Source organism: Xenopus laevis, chromosome 5S, assembly GCF_017654675.1.
Source record: "Xenopus laevis strain J_2021 chromosome 5S, Xenopus_laevis_v10.1, whole genome shotgun sequence".
In the NCBI taxonomy this organism is placed as follows: domain Eukaryota; kingdom Metazoa; phylum Chordata; class Amphibia; order Anura; family Pipidae; genus Xenopus; species Xenopus laevis.
Window position 1 is genome coordinate 100,516,288 of NC_054380.1, and position 18,659 is coordinate 100,534,946.

General features: G+C 35.0%; 1 protein-coding gene across 2 annotated transcripts in view; it reads left to right on the forward strand.

Annotated features, from left to right (window-relative positions):
• The first annotated feature begins 205 nt into the window (after window positions 1-205).
• Window positions 206-18,659, forward strand: part of bche.S (butyrylcholinesterase S homeolog) — a 62,415-nt gene continuing 43,961 nt past the window's right edge. For both annotated transcript variants that reach the window (XM_041564903.1, XM_041564902.1), the window contains exons 1-3: window positions 206-311; window positions 4,290-5,808; window positions 16,908-17,074. In XM_041564903.1, coding sequence (XP_041420837.1) covers window positions 4,292-5,808; window positions 16,908-17,074 — 1,684 coding nt within the window. In that variant the 5' untranslated portion in view covers window positions 206-311; window positions 4,290-4,291. The remainder of the gene's footprint in view (window positions 312-4,289; window positions 5,809-16,907; window positions 17,075-18,659) is intronic.

The following is an 18,659-nucleotide window of genomic DNA, read 5'->3' on the forward strand; positions in this document are numbered from 1 at the left end:
TATCTAATGTTCCCTTCTGTGACCTAAAACAATGGGTGACATCCCAAACCAGCTAAATACATAAAAACCAGCCTTTGGAAGTTTGAAGAATCTCTATCGACAACGTTAAAGTGAAGTTTTATGCCCAGAGCAGATGTCAGATGCTAAAGATCGCCTGCTTCCAGTTGCTGCTGCCAAGTCTCGCGAGCTTTAATTCAGAGGCAGTTTCTATGTCAGTACTATCCAATTTACTGAACTAAAGCAGCAGTTGTGCAGCAGTCACTGAACTACTCAAGATCCTTGCTGTCCAAAAGTTTTTAACATTGACACGGGTAAGTGTTAATCTCGTTCTGCTTTTGTAACTCAGTTTTTTTCTCTCTGCTAATTTGGGCTTTCCTTAGAAAGACATGGGGCAAGAACTGAATCCAAACTACATGTCTTATTGTACTGCTTTTAACTGATAGTCAGCTGTTGCCACAAGCCACTAATTTGCGGATGATAACATGCTGCTATATGCTATTTTGGGTTTGCAACTACATGGATTTGTATGTGTACTTTTTAACACAAAATCACCTTTTGAAGTAAAATGTAGAAAGTGTAGTTCAGTTTTGGGTGCAATCTAAACTATTTGTAAACACTTATATATCATTTTAAAATACTATATAATTGTGAAATGTGTACAAATACAGGTTACACAGACATCAGTTTGCAGGGATAACTTTAATATACCATTATATTTAATAAACCCCCAATGAAACTGAAACAGTACACTTTATTGCATGACATTTTGTCCTCTTGTACTCTTTTTCAATACAAAATTCCCTCTTATTTCTCTTTGTATTTAGCATTTTTGAAAAGTAATCATTATATATTTTTTTAAATACCAGATTCATCTTTTTTGCTTGTTAATAAGGATCCATTATTTATTTTAATGCTTCATCGTTAAGTTAAAAAATGTTGCATTTTTTTTTCTTTGTTTAATAGCATAATAAATAATTGTGGTCCAGTCATTTCAACTTATACAGAACATATCGTATCAGAAGATAATTGATATAACTATATTATAATCATACAACTAGATCAATCATATACATAGCATTACATATATTACTCCCTTATTATAACTTGTACACAAAAGTGTGCATTTATTTTGACCATGACACGGTAGAATTTCATCAAGAAATTTTTATTGTTCAGCAAACTTTAATGAAAGTTTAATCAAAAAAGGGGAATTTATTTGTTTTTGTTTATTTTATTTATCAAAATTTACATTTGGAGCAATCTGTTTAAATTTTGTTAAAATTTATATTTAGGGAAGGTGTTTTTGCATTTTGTTAAAATTTATAAGGGGCCAATTCATTAACTTCGAGTGAAGGAATAGAAGAAAAAATACTTCAAATTTCGAAGTGTTTTTTTTTGGCTACTTTGACCTTCGACTACGACTTCGAATCGAAGGATTCGAACTAAAAATCGTTCTCTTTAAGAAAAAACTTCGACCCTCTAGTTCGCCACCTAAAAGCTACCGAACCCAATGTTAGCTTATGGGGAAGGTCCCCATAGGCTTGGCTAAGTTTTTTTGGCCGAAGGATAATCCTTCAATCGTTGGATTAAAATCCTTCGAATCGTTCGATTCGAAGGAATTATCCTTCGATCGTTCGATCTCAGTATTTGCGCAAAATCCTACGAGTTCGATATTCGAAGTCGAAGGATTTTCATTCCCAGTCGAATATCGAGGGTTAATTAACCCTCGATATTCGACCCTTGATGAATTTGCCCCTCAATGTTAAAATGGTGCCAATATAAATACTAAAATGTGATAACTTCTAGAGAATTAAATATGTAAGTCAAACAAATATGGAACAAACACCACTGCCTTCACTTTTTGAGTAACAAGCACCCATATGCTAACAAAAGATCACTAGTCACTCTGCATCAGAAGAACAGGGTTTTTTTTCAGTTATCTTATTTTTAACTTACAGAAGTCAAATATATATAATATCAAAAGGAATATGAAGATAAATATATTTTTTGTATACAGTTATTTATTCAGATGATTCAATAAGGGTATCAAAAATTAAAAGAAATGTTTTAGTGATCAAAGATTGTATTAAGATAATGACACACAAGTGTTAGACATGAAGGCGTATCATTTTTACACTTTGCTTATCTATGACAGATATTTTTATACCTCTGAAAAATGGAGCAGTAACACGTATCACTACAAGTGAAAGTCTGAACAGTTAATTAACAAGATAATTTTTGTGTGCAGCAGTGAGAGGGAGCTAAAAAGATTGCACCAGGGAATTTTCCTTTTTGCAAAGTAACCCACACATTAGCAGGGATATGTCTAGTGATATTAGAATAATGAAAGCAAATACTGCTGTAGATAAATGGGATTCGATTTTTTCCATATATTATGTGCATCTGATCTTCACCCCAGAAATCTAACTGCTCTCCAAACAAGCTTTATACATGTAGGTTGACAATCCACATAGGGGCTACTAAATGGCCAATCACAGCAATTATTTGGCACCCCAGGAACATTTTTCATGCTGGTGTTGCTCCCCAACTCCTTTTACTTCTGAATGTTGCTCACGGGTTCAAAAGGTTGGGGATCCCTGCTTTATACAATAAAAATCTGTACCTTTAGCTGCTCTCCTTTCAAACTCACCTTTTAGTTATGTACATGAAGGGGAACTAAACCCACCAAAAATAATAATAATAATACAATTACCATTCATCATGTATTTGTGTTAGTTTTGATGACATTGGCAATTTTACACTGTTAATATCATAATTTCAGCAGCTGCAACCCTATGGTTTAGGTTTGCTAGCTACCAGAAAGTCAATACACTGTTGCAACTACTGATGTTTCTTTTTCCAGCCCTTTCACCTTTTTAGTTCACTAGATAAAGCAGGATGACAGGGTGTGAAAAAACAGAATAGGAGAATCAGGAAAATCTAAAGGCAAAAGGAAAAGCCATGTAAAGTAGTTTAGATCCTTGCATTAATTGGCAATGGATATTTCAATATTGATTGTAGCTATTCTAACTACAGGTATAGAATCCCTTATCCGGAAACCCGATATCCAGAAAGCTCCGAATTACAGAATGGCTGAATCCCATAGACTCCATTTTATCCAAATAATCCAAATTTTTAAAAATGATTTCCTTTTTTTCTGTAATAATAAAACAGTAGCTTGTACTTGATCCAAACTAAGCTATAATCCATCCTTATTGGAAGCAAAACCAGCCTATTGGGTTTATTTAATGTTTAAATTAATTTCTAGTAGACTTAAGGCCTGAAGACCCAGATTACGGAAAGATCCGTTATCCGGAAAACTCCAGGTCCCGAGCATTCTGGATAACAGGTCCCATACCTGTACAAATAAAAATAATAGCGCCTATCTAAATGTAATAGAAAATGTGTAATAAGAATGATAGCAATACTTACTTTTGGAATGTGTGTGACACTTGGTACGAATAAAATATGTGATTATCAATATGTGAAATAATTTAAAAAGACTAAGCAATTCACTATATTCTATAGCAAGTGCAAAAGATATCCATGCAAAACTATGAATACCCTATGCCTTGTGAGAATGCTTTAGTGTCTTGCTTAAACAGTAATCTAAAGGACTGTTAATTATTCTGTATCTTGCTATCTAAGATAAAAATTTGGCTGGCATCTGTGTTTAATATGTTTTCGTTTGGTAGGAACTGATCCAGAAATCTGGATTGGTAATCTCTAATTCACACAATAAATTGCACTATTCAGGAGTATTAAATTAAGTCTAACACTAAAAATAACAATATTAATAATGTATTATTATTAATATTAGTAGTAGTATACCTGTATTTCTAAAATACCAAAATCTTCAGCTGCATTGTACAAAAGATGGATATATACACATTAAACATAAAATAAAACATGCCAAAATAATCATTAACCAAATGTAAAGATTTTGACACCCACATTCTGGACCTAATTGGACTATAGTACTGAATAAACCTTACTAACATACATCAGCCTGATACTGTATGCACAGGTAATTGGCAGAACCCTCATATAAAGGCTAATAAGCTGCAGATTCTGTCCAGAAGGACTTTTTTGGCCACTTATAATGGCATCACCTTACAGAATTGCATTATCTTATAGGTAGCTGACTGCATTATTGAGCCTTAGTCCTTCCAGAAAATGAATTCCTTTATGGTTCAGAAAAGAATCAGAAAAGAATGAAATAGTATTTTTTTTTAATATCTATAAATATTATACTGCTGTACAACTAATTTGTGCTTTTCATTTGACAGGGATGTTGTACAAACTGACCTCTCTAAAGACAATTTTTACAATTTGCTTCACAGTAGTTTGTGTATTTGTCATGAACTGCAATGGTGATACTGATATTGTCGATACCAAATATGGAAAAGTAAAAGGGGTGCAGGTTTCAGTGTTCTCTGGGATAATCACAGCTTTCCTTGGAATACCATATGCAGAGCCACCAATTGGTAATTTAAGATTTAAAAAGCCAGAGCCACACAAACCATGGTCAGACATATGGAATGCCTCACAGTATGGAAACTCATGCTATCAAACTGTTGATCAAATATTTGCTGGTTTTTCTGGAGCTGAAATGTGGAATCCAAACACTCAACTCAGTGAAGATTGCCTGTACCTTAATATATGGATCCCAACTCCAAAGCCAAGAAATGCAAGTGTTATGGTTTGGATTTATGGTGGTGCATTTGAAACTGGGACATCATCTCTTGATTTATATGATGGGAAGTTTCTGGCCAGGACTGAACGTGTGATTGTAGTGTCCATGAACTACAGATTAGGTACACTGGGATTTTTAGCTTTTCCAGGAAATGGTGAAGCTCCAGGAAATGTTGGTCTGTTTGATCAGAGATTAGCTCTTCAGTGGGTTTATGAGAACATTGCAGCATTTGGTGGGAATCCCAAAAGCATAACCATTTTTGGAGAAAGTGCTGGGGGGGCCTCTGTCAGTTATCATATGCTTTCTCCAAAAAGTCATGGATTTTTCACAAGAGCTATTATGCAAAGTGCAACAGCGAATGCTCCTTGGGCTGTTATAACCAAAGCTGAAGCCCACAGTAGAGCTTTGACATTAGCCAATCTTCTGAATTGTTTTTATAGGAACGAAACAGAAATCATTACTTGCCTTCAAACTAAGAGTCCGGAAGAAATATTTGAAAAAGCTGTTTCAGTTCTTCCTCACAAATCAGTAATAGAAGTTAATTTTCCTCCTACTGTTGATGGAGATTTTCTTATAGAAATGCCAGAAATATTAATGCAAATTGGTCAATTAAAAAAGAACACACAAATCTTAACTGGTGTTAACAGAGATGAGGGTTCATATTTCTTAGTATATGGACTGCCCGGATTTAGTAAAGATCATGAGAGTTTTATAAACAGAACACAATTTCAAGAAAGTGTCAGACTGTCCTTTCCAGAAGCAACAGAGCTTGCAGTAGATTCGGTCCTTTTTCATTATACAAACTGGGAAGATGAACAGAATCCATCTCATAATCGGGATGCTATGGATGATATTGTTGGAGATTACAATTTTATATGCCCATTGCTGGAATTTGCCAAATGGAATTCTGAACTTGGTAACACGGCTTATTTATACTACTTTCATCACAGATCTTCAAAACTAACCTGGCCTGGGTGGATGGGTGTTATGCATGGCTATGAAATTGAATTTGTATTTGGAATACCAATGCACAGAAGACTTAATTATACCAAGGCAGAGGAAGCTCTGAGTCGCACTTTAATGAGATACTGGGCAAATTTTGCAAAATCAGGGTAAGTTGTTATGTTTTTTATCTATCACTTCATTTATAGCATAAGAATGAATATTTAATCATATGCATCCTTTAAGACTTTTAATATCCTACACTTTTTCTTCTGGCCACTACCAGCTTTGAATTAGGGATTCATATTTAAACGTCTTTGGGTAGGGTTGTACTGATATCTATGGATCCACCCACTAGGCATTTTTTTTAATTGACCCTCATTAAAGATTTTTTCTGGTAAGCCTGTTGACCATATGCATGTTTCAGCATCCACTTCATAAAACTTAAGTGAATGTTAGGCAGCTTTCTTTACATTTCCATCTCCTATAAAAACATCAACAAATCGTTGCAGATTTATCGATCACAAATTTCACGATTTTTTCAGAATTTTCACCCGTAACCCAGCGCACATCAAAAAATCATTGGGACTTCTCCCATTGACTTATATGCAACCTCGACAGTCAGTTAGTAGTGTTTTTGCCACAATGGATGTGAACCATTTAGTTAAATATGTATTTTCAGCCACTCCTTGTCTTACAGGAATTAAAAATGCTACATTCTTTTTTTATTAAAATTTGTCTAATTTGTCTTTGACTCATACAGACTGATTTACTCATCTTTACTAGTGTGTAAAATAATGAATTTCCTTATTATTCACTTTTATAGTACAGACAAACCAGGATTTTACTGTGCAGTTATTGAAAATGCACACAGTATTGCAAGCTTTATGTGACAGGGAGTCTAAATTACGTGATTACCTTGCTTGATTATAATATTCCTGTAAGGAGTATTTGGGCTCTACGTATAATTTAAAATAAAATATTGCAGCTGACTGTATAATGTGCCAAAATGTCAGTTATGTGTAATATGATAAAGCACTGGCAGGGATAATTGGAAATGCAAGGGACATTTTTGGAATCTGGGTATTCCAGGCTTAAGTACTTATCCAACAGTAAGTGGCTATGGTCAAAATGCCCCATATTTCTGTCATTGCTTATATTATTATTAAATGGAAAGAGAACTAATTTATGCACATGGATCAGTGACTGAAGGACCTTTGCACAATAATAATAATACATAAATATAATAATATGATAATGAAAGAGCAAGTAGGTAGTATGATCATGTACAAGCTACTGTTTTATTATTACAGAGAAAAAGAAAATAATTTTTAAAAAATTTGGATTATTTGGATAAAATGGAGTCTATGGGAGATAGCCATTCTGTAATTCTGAGCTTTCTGGATATCGAGTTTCCGGATAAGGGATCCTATACCTATAATAGAAGAGTACCATAAGAAATATTTAAGAAAAATATTACAAATACAGGTATGGGATCCATTATCCGAAAACCCATTATTCAGAAAGCTCCCAATTATGGAAAGGCTGTCTCACGTAGACATAATCATATAATCCAAATTTTCAAAAATGATTTCCTTTTTCCCTGTAAATATAAAACAACACCTTGTACTTGATCCAAACTAAGATATAATCCATCCTTATTTGAGAAAAAAACACAGCCTATTGGGTTTATTTCATGTTTACATGATTTTCTAGTAGACTTAAGGTATAAAGATCCAAGTTACCAAAGGAACTGTTATCCAGAAAACACAAGGTCCGGAGCATTCTGGATAACAGCTCCCATACCTGTATTAGTTACAAGGTACAACAGGAATACAAAGGATTTTATATTTCTTGTTAGGAAGAATGAGGACTCAGTGTAGAGAAATCAGTAAATTGTGGGTTTAATTGGCAAAGTTATGCAAAGGATGAACGATGTCTATGCTTCTTTTTCTGCTGACATTTTCTACTGTAGATTTTTAAATTAATATTTTCACATTTCATTACTAAAATAATGAGTTATGATTTACACATCAATATAAGTACAGATGGAAAGCACTAATTATTTTTAAGTTCATAATTAGTAATTACCACCTACCAATGATAAAAATAAATTAAAATCTAAGAATTAGTAAGAGGAACCTACGAATGTTATATTACAACAGAAAATAATGTGTTCAGTGTATCTATAACTTACTGTGCACGGGCTTTCCCTCCTCCAAAACAAGATATTGTTATCATACCTGTAGGAACAATTATTATTTGTTCATTTAAAACATTGTACTACAAGTTTAAAATTATAATATCCCCTGTATGTCCCTTAGAAATGCAATTAATTTACTTTCAGTGTTTTCTATTTAAAAATTACAATAGATAAGACTTTTATACAACTTAAAAACAGTTCAACAGGCTGTGAAAATAAAGTTTCTGTATTTTAAAAATTGCAGTATGTCATCTGCATATCTATCTGTTCATTATCTATCCATAGGCTATAATACAGTGCTCATAGTTCCAAGCATAATCCGGGTTTTCTGGATAAGGGGTCTTTTCATAATTGGAATTACCATAACTTATGTCTGCTAAAAGTAATTATACATTAAATAAAACCAATAGGTTGTATGGATTCAAGTACAAGCTACTGTTTTATTATTACAAAGAAAAAGGCAATTAATTATTTTTTTAAATAAAATCTACTTGCTTTAAAAGGAGCCTATGGCAAAAGTTCTTCCCATAAGAAAGGAGATCCCTTACCAGTATTGAGAAAAATATCCTATGCTATGATTAAAGTCTTGCAGGGGTGGGTAGATGATGTCATGTGGTGGGGCAGGTGATGTTGGGGGCAGGGTGATATAGGGTGGGCATGCCAATAAGACAAGGCAGCAGGGCTGTGACATCACAATCACCGACTGGCTAATTGCAGCAGCATTCAGTGAGAGTCCTTTCCAGATTTCGAAATGAGGCCGTTGGACATGGACAGATCTTACAAAAACCAGGCTGTCACATACAGACCTATTTAAGATTCCCCAGTTCCATATTTGATCAATTAACTATAGCATACCATAATCATGTATTGAGAATTATGCAAATGTCCATATATAGTGTGTGGATTCCATATAATGCATATGTACGAGGTAGCAAGTTTACATTTATGTAACAGTGCCTAAAAGGAACACTGAAAAAGTATTAAAAATGCACCATGCAGAATGTGAATAAATCTACACAATGGCAGGGTTGGGATTTTGCTGAACCCTGCCATTGCTAAAGTTGGAAATGTTGTGTCCATTTGTGCAGTTCTTCCACAATTAAACATATGTTTGGCAAATTGGTATGCATATTGCATGGCTGTAAAAAAGCCAGCGCAATCTGCATCCTACATTTAAATTCATTGCTCATTAGTCTTAAAAGAACATTTGAATTTATTTAATGTATTATGCACATCTTGAAATATCTCTAATATCTAAGTATATTACTGTATACGTGTATGTATAATATAAAATCTCTTTAGGGCTATGCACTTTAGTTAAAAAAAAGATATACAGGTCATAGCAGTATGTTGACCACCCAGTAAAACATTTATGGGAAGCTCTTTGGTTACCAATAGAAATGATTGTACCCATGCTTCAAAGAGTCATGCATCAATCAGCGAGTTTTATGTGTAGCAGCAGTGGAACACAGTGTCTAAACAGTTTTGTGTAACAGATTTTTTTAAACAGGTGTAATTACTTATTAAAATAATTATATACTATATTAAGAAGAAGAAACATGTTCACATGCTTAATATTGCATATAGTTAAGGTGACCAGACTTAATATTGCATTGTTATTCGGAGTGCAAATGTAAAACTGCTAAAGGGACTGTTATCCTGTGAGTGCTAAATGTTTGATTGTAGTTGCTTTTATATTACAAGAGATTTTGTTTTAACTATAGTATCAATCTTACTTAATAAGGTATGGAAGAAAGAACAAGATTGAAATAAATTCAGAAAAAGAAAACATGGCCAGGACCCAAATGGATTTAATTCCAACAAACCACAAAGTAACCTACACCAGACACCCTGTCTGAAAAAAAAAAAATTATATTTTTCCTTGTACAGTGTTGCCAAGACACTAATCAACTGAAGGAAAGCAGAATGTTGACAGTAGGATGGAAACTTGAGTAACACAGCGTGTTGGCTTTTACCATTTTGGTCATACATATTAACAACCAATCTAGTAGCTATTAGTGTCAGTGAGGTCTAGCTTTGCAAAGCAAAGCAGAGCAATGTAGGTTTAGCTCATACATTAGCTGTCATTACCCTGTTGTTTATGAGATGATTTGAGGTCACAAATTAAATTAGAAAAAAAAAATTTAATTAAAAACAAAAAATATATAAAAACTGTTCATGCGGTTTTTAATACAATTTTTTGAAAATCATCTTGGGGGCACATTTACCTAGGGTTGAATATCGAGGGCTAATTAACCCTCGATATTCGACCCTCAAAGTAAAATCCTTCGACTTCGAATATCGAAGTCGAAGGATTTACCGCTATTCCTACGATCGAAGGAATAATCATTCGATCGCATGATTAAATCCTTCGAATCGAACGTTTCGAAGGATTTTAATCCATCGATCGAAGGATATTCCTTTGATCAGAAAATTGTTAGGAAGCCTATGGGGACCTTCCCCGTAGGCTAACATTGGCCTCAGTAGGTTTTAGGTGGCGAACTAGGGGGTTGAAGAATTTTTTAAAGAGACAGTACTTCGACTATCGAATGGTCGATTAGTCGAACAATTTTTAGTTCGAAACGTTCGATTCGAAGTCGAAGGTCAAAGTAGCCCATTCGATGGTTGAAGTAGCCATATTCGACCATTCGAAATTCAAACTATTTTTCCTCTATTCCTTCACTCGAGCTAAGTAAATGGGCCCCCAAATGTTGCTGGACTTCATTTGAAGTATCTGGATCATTTGCCGTGTACCAAGGTAAGTAATACAGCAGAGTGCTGCCCGTAAGTTGTGTGTATATAAATACAGAATACAGAACTGCACTCAACAAGGACTGTACAAAGTCCTCAGGATCAGAGTTTGTGATCAAAACTCTGGAAATTTTTGTTTGAAATAAATCACTACCAGTTCCTGTTGAGTGTGGTGCTGCATTCCTGTAAATTTTGTTTCAAATGTAATCCAGGCATGCTGGCACATTTGCATTGTGCATGTGTGCTTCTTCTTGTTACTAAGTTTTGTAAGTTATGTTTTTGATTTGCACCATAAATGCAGGCCACTCCAGAGAAAAGGAAAAACAGTCCGTTTTTTTTTAACCAAAAGCCCTTTCCAGCAGCAACAAAATAGCAACAGAGCTTGTGTTTAGCAACAAAAAGTCCAAGAAAGCAGAATTCGTTTACTTTAGCAGAAAATTGTCCATTTTTCAATGAGAACAAACAGGCTGGCAAATGTTAGTAAATTCAGCAGGTGAACGGCAAACACATGTCTGTGTGATATGTGAGTGTCTGCTATTATCTATTATTGATATGGAATCCATTATCCAGAATTCTTGAGACCTGGGACTTTCCAGAAAAAAGTTTTTTCCTGTACAATAATTTGAAGAGCACTCCTTAAGGCCCTTAAAACATTTAAACATTGATTTATGCTAGCTAACGTACCATCAAACAAAAGGTATAATCATATGTGGACGAAGTTCAGTGTTGATAAGTGCAAGGTATAAAGGGAAAATTTGGTAGAAATAACACAAATGTGAGTTATACACTCAACGGTATTGTCATTTTTGTGGATAATAAGCTAACAATAGAATTGTTTCCTTTGAAATACATGATAGCACATGAAACTGTTACATTTATAGTTGAGTAGAAACCAAGACAGAAATACATGTTTCTGCTCCAGGTGAAATTATAAATCTAAAATTCAGCTGTGAAGTCACAAATCTAATAATCTGGCATCATTAATACTTACTCTAGATACATCATTTTCTTTCTAAGTTTAATAGACTAATGTGGCTTTGTTCCCATGCACTTTAGGGCTATTCCACACGGGGAGATAGCGACGCGTTTGCGGTCGCGGCGACAAAGCGCCGCGACAGTCGCCGCGACCGGCGCAGGCGACAGTTTTGTATGGGCGCCTATGTAAAAACGCCTGTGCTAACCACACGAGGCGATGCGCTTTTCAACAGTCGCCTGAAAATGCCTCGCCAGGCTTTTTCAGGCGACTGTTGAAAAGCGCATCGCCTCGTGTGGTTAGCACAGGCGTTTTTACATAGGCGCCCATACAAAACTGTCGCCTGCGCCGGTCGCGGCGACTGTCGCGGCGCTTTGTCGCCGCGACCGCAAACGCGTCGCTATCTCCCCGTGTGGACTAGCCCTTAATGGATTTTGATAAGCACTTTTATAAATAGTGCACTCAGGCTTTTATATAAGGTATTTATGCCAATGGGGAGCTCAGTGTTAACTTAAACTTAACTTAAAGGAAAACTATACCCCCAAAATGAATACGTAAGCAACAGATAGTTTATATCAAATTGAATGACATATTAAAGAATCTTACCAAACTGGAATATATATTTACATAAATATTGCCCTTTTACATCTGTTGCCTTGAACCACCATTTCGTGACTCTATCTGTGCTGCCTCAGAGATCACCTGACCAGAAATACTACAACACTAACTGTAACAGGAAGAAGTGAGGAAGCAAAAGGCAGAACTCTGTCTGTTAATTGGCTCATGTGACCTTACATGTGGTTTGTATGTGTACACAGTGAGGGTCATTTATCAACAGTGGGCAAATTTGCCCATGGGCAGGAACCCATGGCAACCAATCAAATCGCTGCATTAATTGTTCTTCTTACAGTTGGCTTTAAAAAGCTAATCACTGATCGGTTGCTATAGGTAACTGCCTATGGGCAAATTTGCCCAGTGTTGATAAATGAGCCCCAGTGAATCTTACGATCTCAGGGGGCAGCCCTTATTTTTTAAAATGGCAATTTTCTATTTATGATTAAAAGTATATTATCATGATAATGGTTCATTTACATGAAGCAGGGTTTTACACATGAGCTGTTTTACTCAGTATCTTTTATTAGAGACCTATAACTTGCCCCTAGCCTGGTATGTTGCTGATGATTTGGCTGTATTTCTTCATCTTGTAACTGATCTCGTTGGCAGCTTATGACACTTTTCTCCATTTGTAAATATGGAAAGGAAATTTAATCTAAAGGAAAACTTCCTGTTCTTCATCATTAGTACATAAACACACACACACTCATATGCATGATTTGTATATATAATTTATATGGTGCCTGCAATCGGAAAATTTGGAAATTAGTTCTCAAATTTGTTCTACGACAACATAATCATCTGCCAATAAGTTATTATTTGATCCTTTTCCCACAGATTTATTATTCTGACAAACAGCAGAACTGCTGGGTCTCTCATGAGTTATTATCCAGTAACAACATGATCCAATGTAATCCAAATATATTCTGGTGCCAAGAACATATGGCCAAATGTGACCTCTACTACTACACATAAATTCTACGGAATTAAAATTTTTTAGCTGTGACTTTAGCTTTGACAAATATGCACTAGCAGTTAGAACATGTAAAGTCAGTAAGGCAAATATTAATGATTGGTATACTGTATGTTCATTAAGCATGGTGCTGTAATAAAAAGTGGATCTTACTCCCCTAACATTTATAACTATTTTACCCAGAATGAAACAAAATGTTTCTTAGTTCTACTACAGTTTCTAAACACCCTGAATGACTTGGGGTGCTCTAACCTACTCTAAACCGGTAGACAGGTTTGTATTGAAGGAACTTTAATAATCATCAGCATCATCTGCAGTGTAAATTTACATGTGGGTACCTTCCCCAAGTGTTAAAAAAACATCTGGAGGACAGACTCTGCTAAGAGTCTACTACAAAGCTCATATGCTGACTTCAAGTTTAGGGCAGGAGCATGCTAGTAAAACCGGTAAAGTTAAGGAAAGCTATTGTCTACATACAAGCTCTGATGTAGTTTTTAGTACAGGCTCTTTTAAAATGGTACACAATATAAATTATATAATCTCTCTGTTGACTGGAAAATAGTTTTATCAATTTCTCCTCTGCTTGACAAGATTAGGAAGTTGTATATTCTCTAACTGTTAGTTAGAAAATTAAAGTGGTTTCTTCTTTTTGTTTAGTACAAAATATAACAAAAATATTGATATTTCCTAATTACATATTTTTTTATAAATTGCCTTTTAAATATGAGGCATACAAAACCTACTAACATTGAGTGAAAAAGCAAGCACTTTACATTTAAAGAAAACATCAATTTAGAATCTCTTAGCAGGCAATTTAAAGATAGTGTGCAGTTGATGCAGAAAAGACCCCCCCCCCCCAAGAGCTATCATCCATGAAAGCCCTAAATTCCTTAATAGCTTTGCAAGGGTAACAGGAGGCAGGCCACACCTCCATTATTAAAGTAAAACTTCAACTTTATTTGCTTGGCATACCGGACGGAAGTGGCCGGGTCCTGCGAGAGCTACCTTCCCAGTGATGGCTTTCTCACTGAGGTGCCTACCTAAGTACTTACAATAGAGATCACTAGCACAGTGGGTTTGGTGGCCTCTTGGTTTTCAGACATCTTAGCAGGGTTCAAATCACTACCTCCAGTCTGTGTCTTTCTCCCTGTAGTGCCCATAGAAGTAATTACACTAGACATAACTGGTACTAGCACTTTCAACAGTGGACTTTTGTGGCCTCTTGGTTTTCAGTCTTTGTCTTGAGCTTGAATCTTTTCCTCCATAGTTCCCTGGTAGATGGGGAGGGAATATAATCCCTCTTGAACACACTAGAGAAGATTTTATAATTTGATACTATGATATGCCATAACAGTATTTTATATATATATATATATATATATATATATATATATATATATATATATATATATATATATATATATATATATATATATATATATATATATATATATACACACACACACATATATATATATACATACATACACACACACACACACACACACACACACACGAGTGTGTGTGTGTGTGTTCCCAAAGAGATGGAATACATTTTGTTTGTTATTAAAAATGTTTGTTTCTAATGTTTTGGATCAAAAAACAATAGGAAGGCCAAAATGTAATTAACTGCGTACTGAAGAGTATCATTTGATAACAAATGACATTATAACAAACACAATTAGCTGGTTTTATTTAATTGGGTCATAATGAGTGAAATATAACACATCTGTGGTTTGCAGAAACTGTAGATCACACGTATTTGTTAATAACTTATCACCAAAAAAATATACATCATCTTCTGAAAATCAGCTGTGAATTATAAAGTAGTATGAGAACAAAGAATGCTGACGATCAAGCAAGTAATCACAATTCTGTACATTTTGAAGTTTAAGTAAAAAATGCATATATTCTAGACATCATTGTGATAATGAAGGCAGTCGCAAAAATTACAATAAATTATCCAGATATTTTGAACAATATTATTGTTCACAGTGAATTCAACTATGAATAATTCCTAAGAAAGAAAGCCATTGTTGGCAACGTGTTGGCACATTAAATTACAGTAATTAGATTACATTTACCTTTCGCATCATTTTTCAAATTGTATATAAGAAATTAAAAAAGAGATCAATGGTATTAGCTAAGGGGAGGGTTTACTGGAAAGTCAGGGAACAATATAAAGAAATAATGATTAGTGAATTTTTCGCAGCAAAAATTATGCCCATAGACTTCAGTGAGTGAAAAAAATTGTGCCACAAAAATAATTTGATGCGCTGCATCATGCAACTAAAAAAATTGATGCCAATAGACTACAATGCATTTTGGTGAATTTTCGCATTTTGCAAATTTGTGGGTGAAACGGGTTGGATTCACCCATCATTAGAAAGGAATATGCACCTCTTTTAATATTTATGGGTCTACATATTACCTGCAAGTATACTTTACCAATTCTGGGACATCTCCTAAGGAGCCATGGCTCTCACATTGATGTAGAACAACTGGTAGACAAGTGCCTTCTCAGATACTTATGAGAACTGCCAGAAGAGGAAGATATTTGGTAATTGTAAGGTAATGTACCCAAATCCCTAATCCATTCAGTATCCTGGAATACAGGAGTGTTTAAATGATTCAAATTGAGCCAAGGAGACAATTCAAGACTTGCATTTACAAAAAATGCATCAATAAATAGTGCAGGATAGTGTTAAACATAGGGGTATATTTATCAAAGAGTGAAGTTAGAGACCGCTACAGTCCGCTATACCACCTCTCTCCATTGATTTCTACGGTATTTTAAATGAGTATTTATCAAAGGGTGAACTTTCACTTCCACTCATTGATAAATACTCTTTCACAAATGCCATAGAAATAGTCGGAATACCATGTGGTCTGTATGCCCATATTTTGAATATTAGATAGAGTTATGGGATCATTTTTTGGTTTTGAAAATTCCATAACCTAGTAAGCATGCCCATCTCAAATCCCAATCATTTGTGACAGTACAGTAAGAAGCATCTTCTGCAAATCACTTATTATGACTTAACAAACATACCTTCAGTAAGGAAATTACTTTTAATGCTGAATGCAGTGGTTCACTCTTGGAATTCTAGCTTAAACATACTTGGAATTCATTCCAGATGCTTTTGTCAACTACGGCCTTCAGAAAAGTCACTTAAACTTCCTTTGACATACAGACCAACAAATCGATTGTTAGCTCGATAGGAGATGGGTCTGGTTGTAACTGAAAAGTTAGTGTTCAATACTGCCAATAATAATCAGCATAATAAAATACACAACAGGACCCTCATGATTGTTTTAATAGGTGTCCAGACAATATAAAATGTTATATTTTATCTTTCTATATCTACACACATAATCTACACACATAAATATGCACATTAAAATAATGTACAAATTAGCAGTGAAATGTATGTGATGTTCTTAATTTTTTGTGGGGGGCAGCTATTTCTCTATTGCCATCTTTAAAATTGATTATTTTGTTTTCAGACTAAAACAGCACACTTTTGTTTATCTGCATTTCTATGCTTGACAAATAGGGGGGAAATTCACAGTGCAGTCTGCACAGAGTACTGATAAAGCTCACAATAAAACATACTTTGAGATTGTAGGTAATATTACAAGCATTTTGAATAATAATGAGTAACCAAAAGGCTACTGATATAAACAGCATAATACAAACTACAAGCAGAATATTAAATAACAGTCGTTATGCTGAAATATCTGTGTTTTCTAGAAATCCAAACGGGGCACAGCCTTTGGAAAACAGATGGCCTGTCTTCACGCTCGATGAGCAGCATTACCTTATGTTAGGCACAGAAGACTCAAACACAAATCGAAAAATGCGTGCCAAACAGTGCAGATTCTGGAACAAATTCTATCCCAAAGTCCTGCAAATCACAGGTAAACTTTCAAAACAGAACAGTCCTGAGTAATTAACCCTTTAAGTGCCAGCAGAATTTCACATTTTGGTTACGCGAAATGCCAGCCGTTTTTGAAACATTTTGTGCTCTCTCACTTTAGGGGCATTTTCTGAGGGGAAACCTATAGTTTACCTAGGAAAACTATACATTGTTTTTTTCGGTAGAAACTGAGCTTTCTAAATCTGCCTGAGTTTTCATGTATTTCCACCTGTGCAAAAAAATTTATAGTGCTAAATACCAAAAAAAAAAGAAAAATTACCATTTTTCATCGTATATCAATTTATACCAGAAAAATATTTCATTTTAGGGATGAAAATCCAACTGATTTGGAAAGCCTTATGTCTCTCGAACGTGCCAATACCAGATATGTATAGTTTTAGGGAGATTTAGGATTTCTGTACAGCAAAAACTCCCGGCAGTATATTACCGAATTTTGAAAGCACTAAGGCAGAAAACAGCATGCTTTAGATTCCAAGGCAAAAAATCCTGAAACCGTAGGTTTACCCCAGAAAACCATACATTTTTGAAAAGTACACATTCTGCCGATTACAAAATGGGTAACTATGTCTCTCTACTCCCAACTACCAAACATAAAAGCTTGTCTGAAAATAGCGGTTTTTTCAAAAAAAAATTCAAAATTCTGAAAAATCATTTCAAAGGTTTTATTTTGCTGCTCCGCATATCCCAAACTATATTAGGTACCAAGAAAAAGCACCTGAAATATGATTGCCAGGGGTCCACTGAACAGTTTGATACCCATTATGCATAGGTTTACCAAAGTATCTGGCATTTAGAGACACCAATATGAAGTTAGCACATCCAAATTGATCAGGACTTTACTTCAGCTACTGAGAAATCAACACATTGACTGCATTTTTTGTGGGGTAAAAACACAGAAATATATGTTTACCCCCCAAACCCATATATTTTTGGAAAGTACACATTCTACTGAATCTAAAATGGGTACCCATGCCTTTCTGCTCCAAACTACTGAGTCGCAAGGCTTTCCCAAAATTGTCGGTTTTGGTGAAATATCTGAAAATTGCCTCAAACCTTCAACTTCCCAGCACTATATCGCCCATGTATCATTACGTACTAAGAAAAAGCACCCTAAATATGATTGCCAGGGTTCCTCTGAACATTTTGGTGGTCATTGTTCATAAGTTTACCAAAGTATCTGGCATTTAGAGGCCCCAAAATGAAGTTAGCGCATACAAACAGTCCCGTGGGTAACTTCAGCTAATGAAAAATCAACACACAGGAGAAAGCTCTCTGTTTAGTGCTGAATTAAGCATTGAAATTCCTGTTTGAGACAGGATTTTTTGTTATCACTTGGTGTGTGAATGTGTTGTCCACTTGGTGGGTGAAATTTGGGAAGTTTTGAGTTGATTTTCTTTACTAAAAATCGATTTTTCTTTTGACCCTGAAGGTGAGTGATTCTTAGCCCAGTTCCCTTCACTTGCTCTGGGCTACAAACTCACTGTTAGATCCCCTACCCCTCCCCCGCACCTGGGTGTCAGTTTCATTTGCATTTTTCTCTTGTTTCAGCACAAATTGTTTAATTT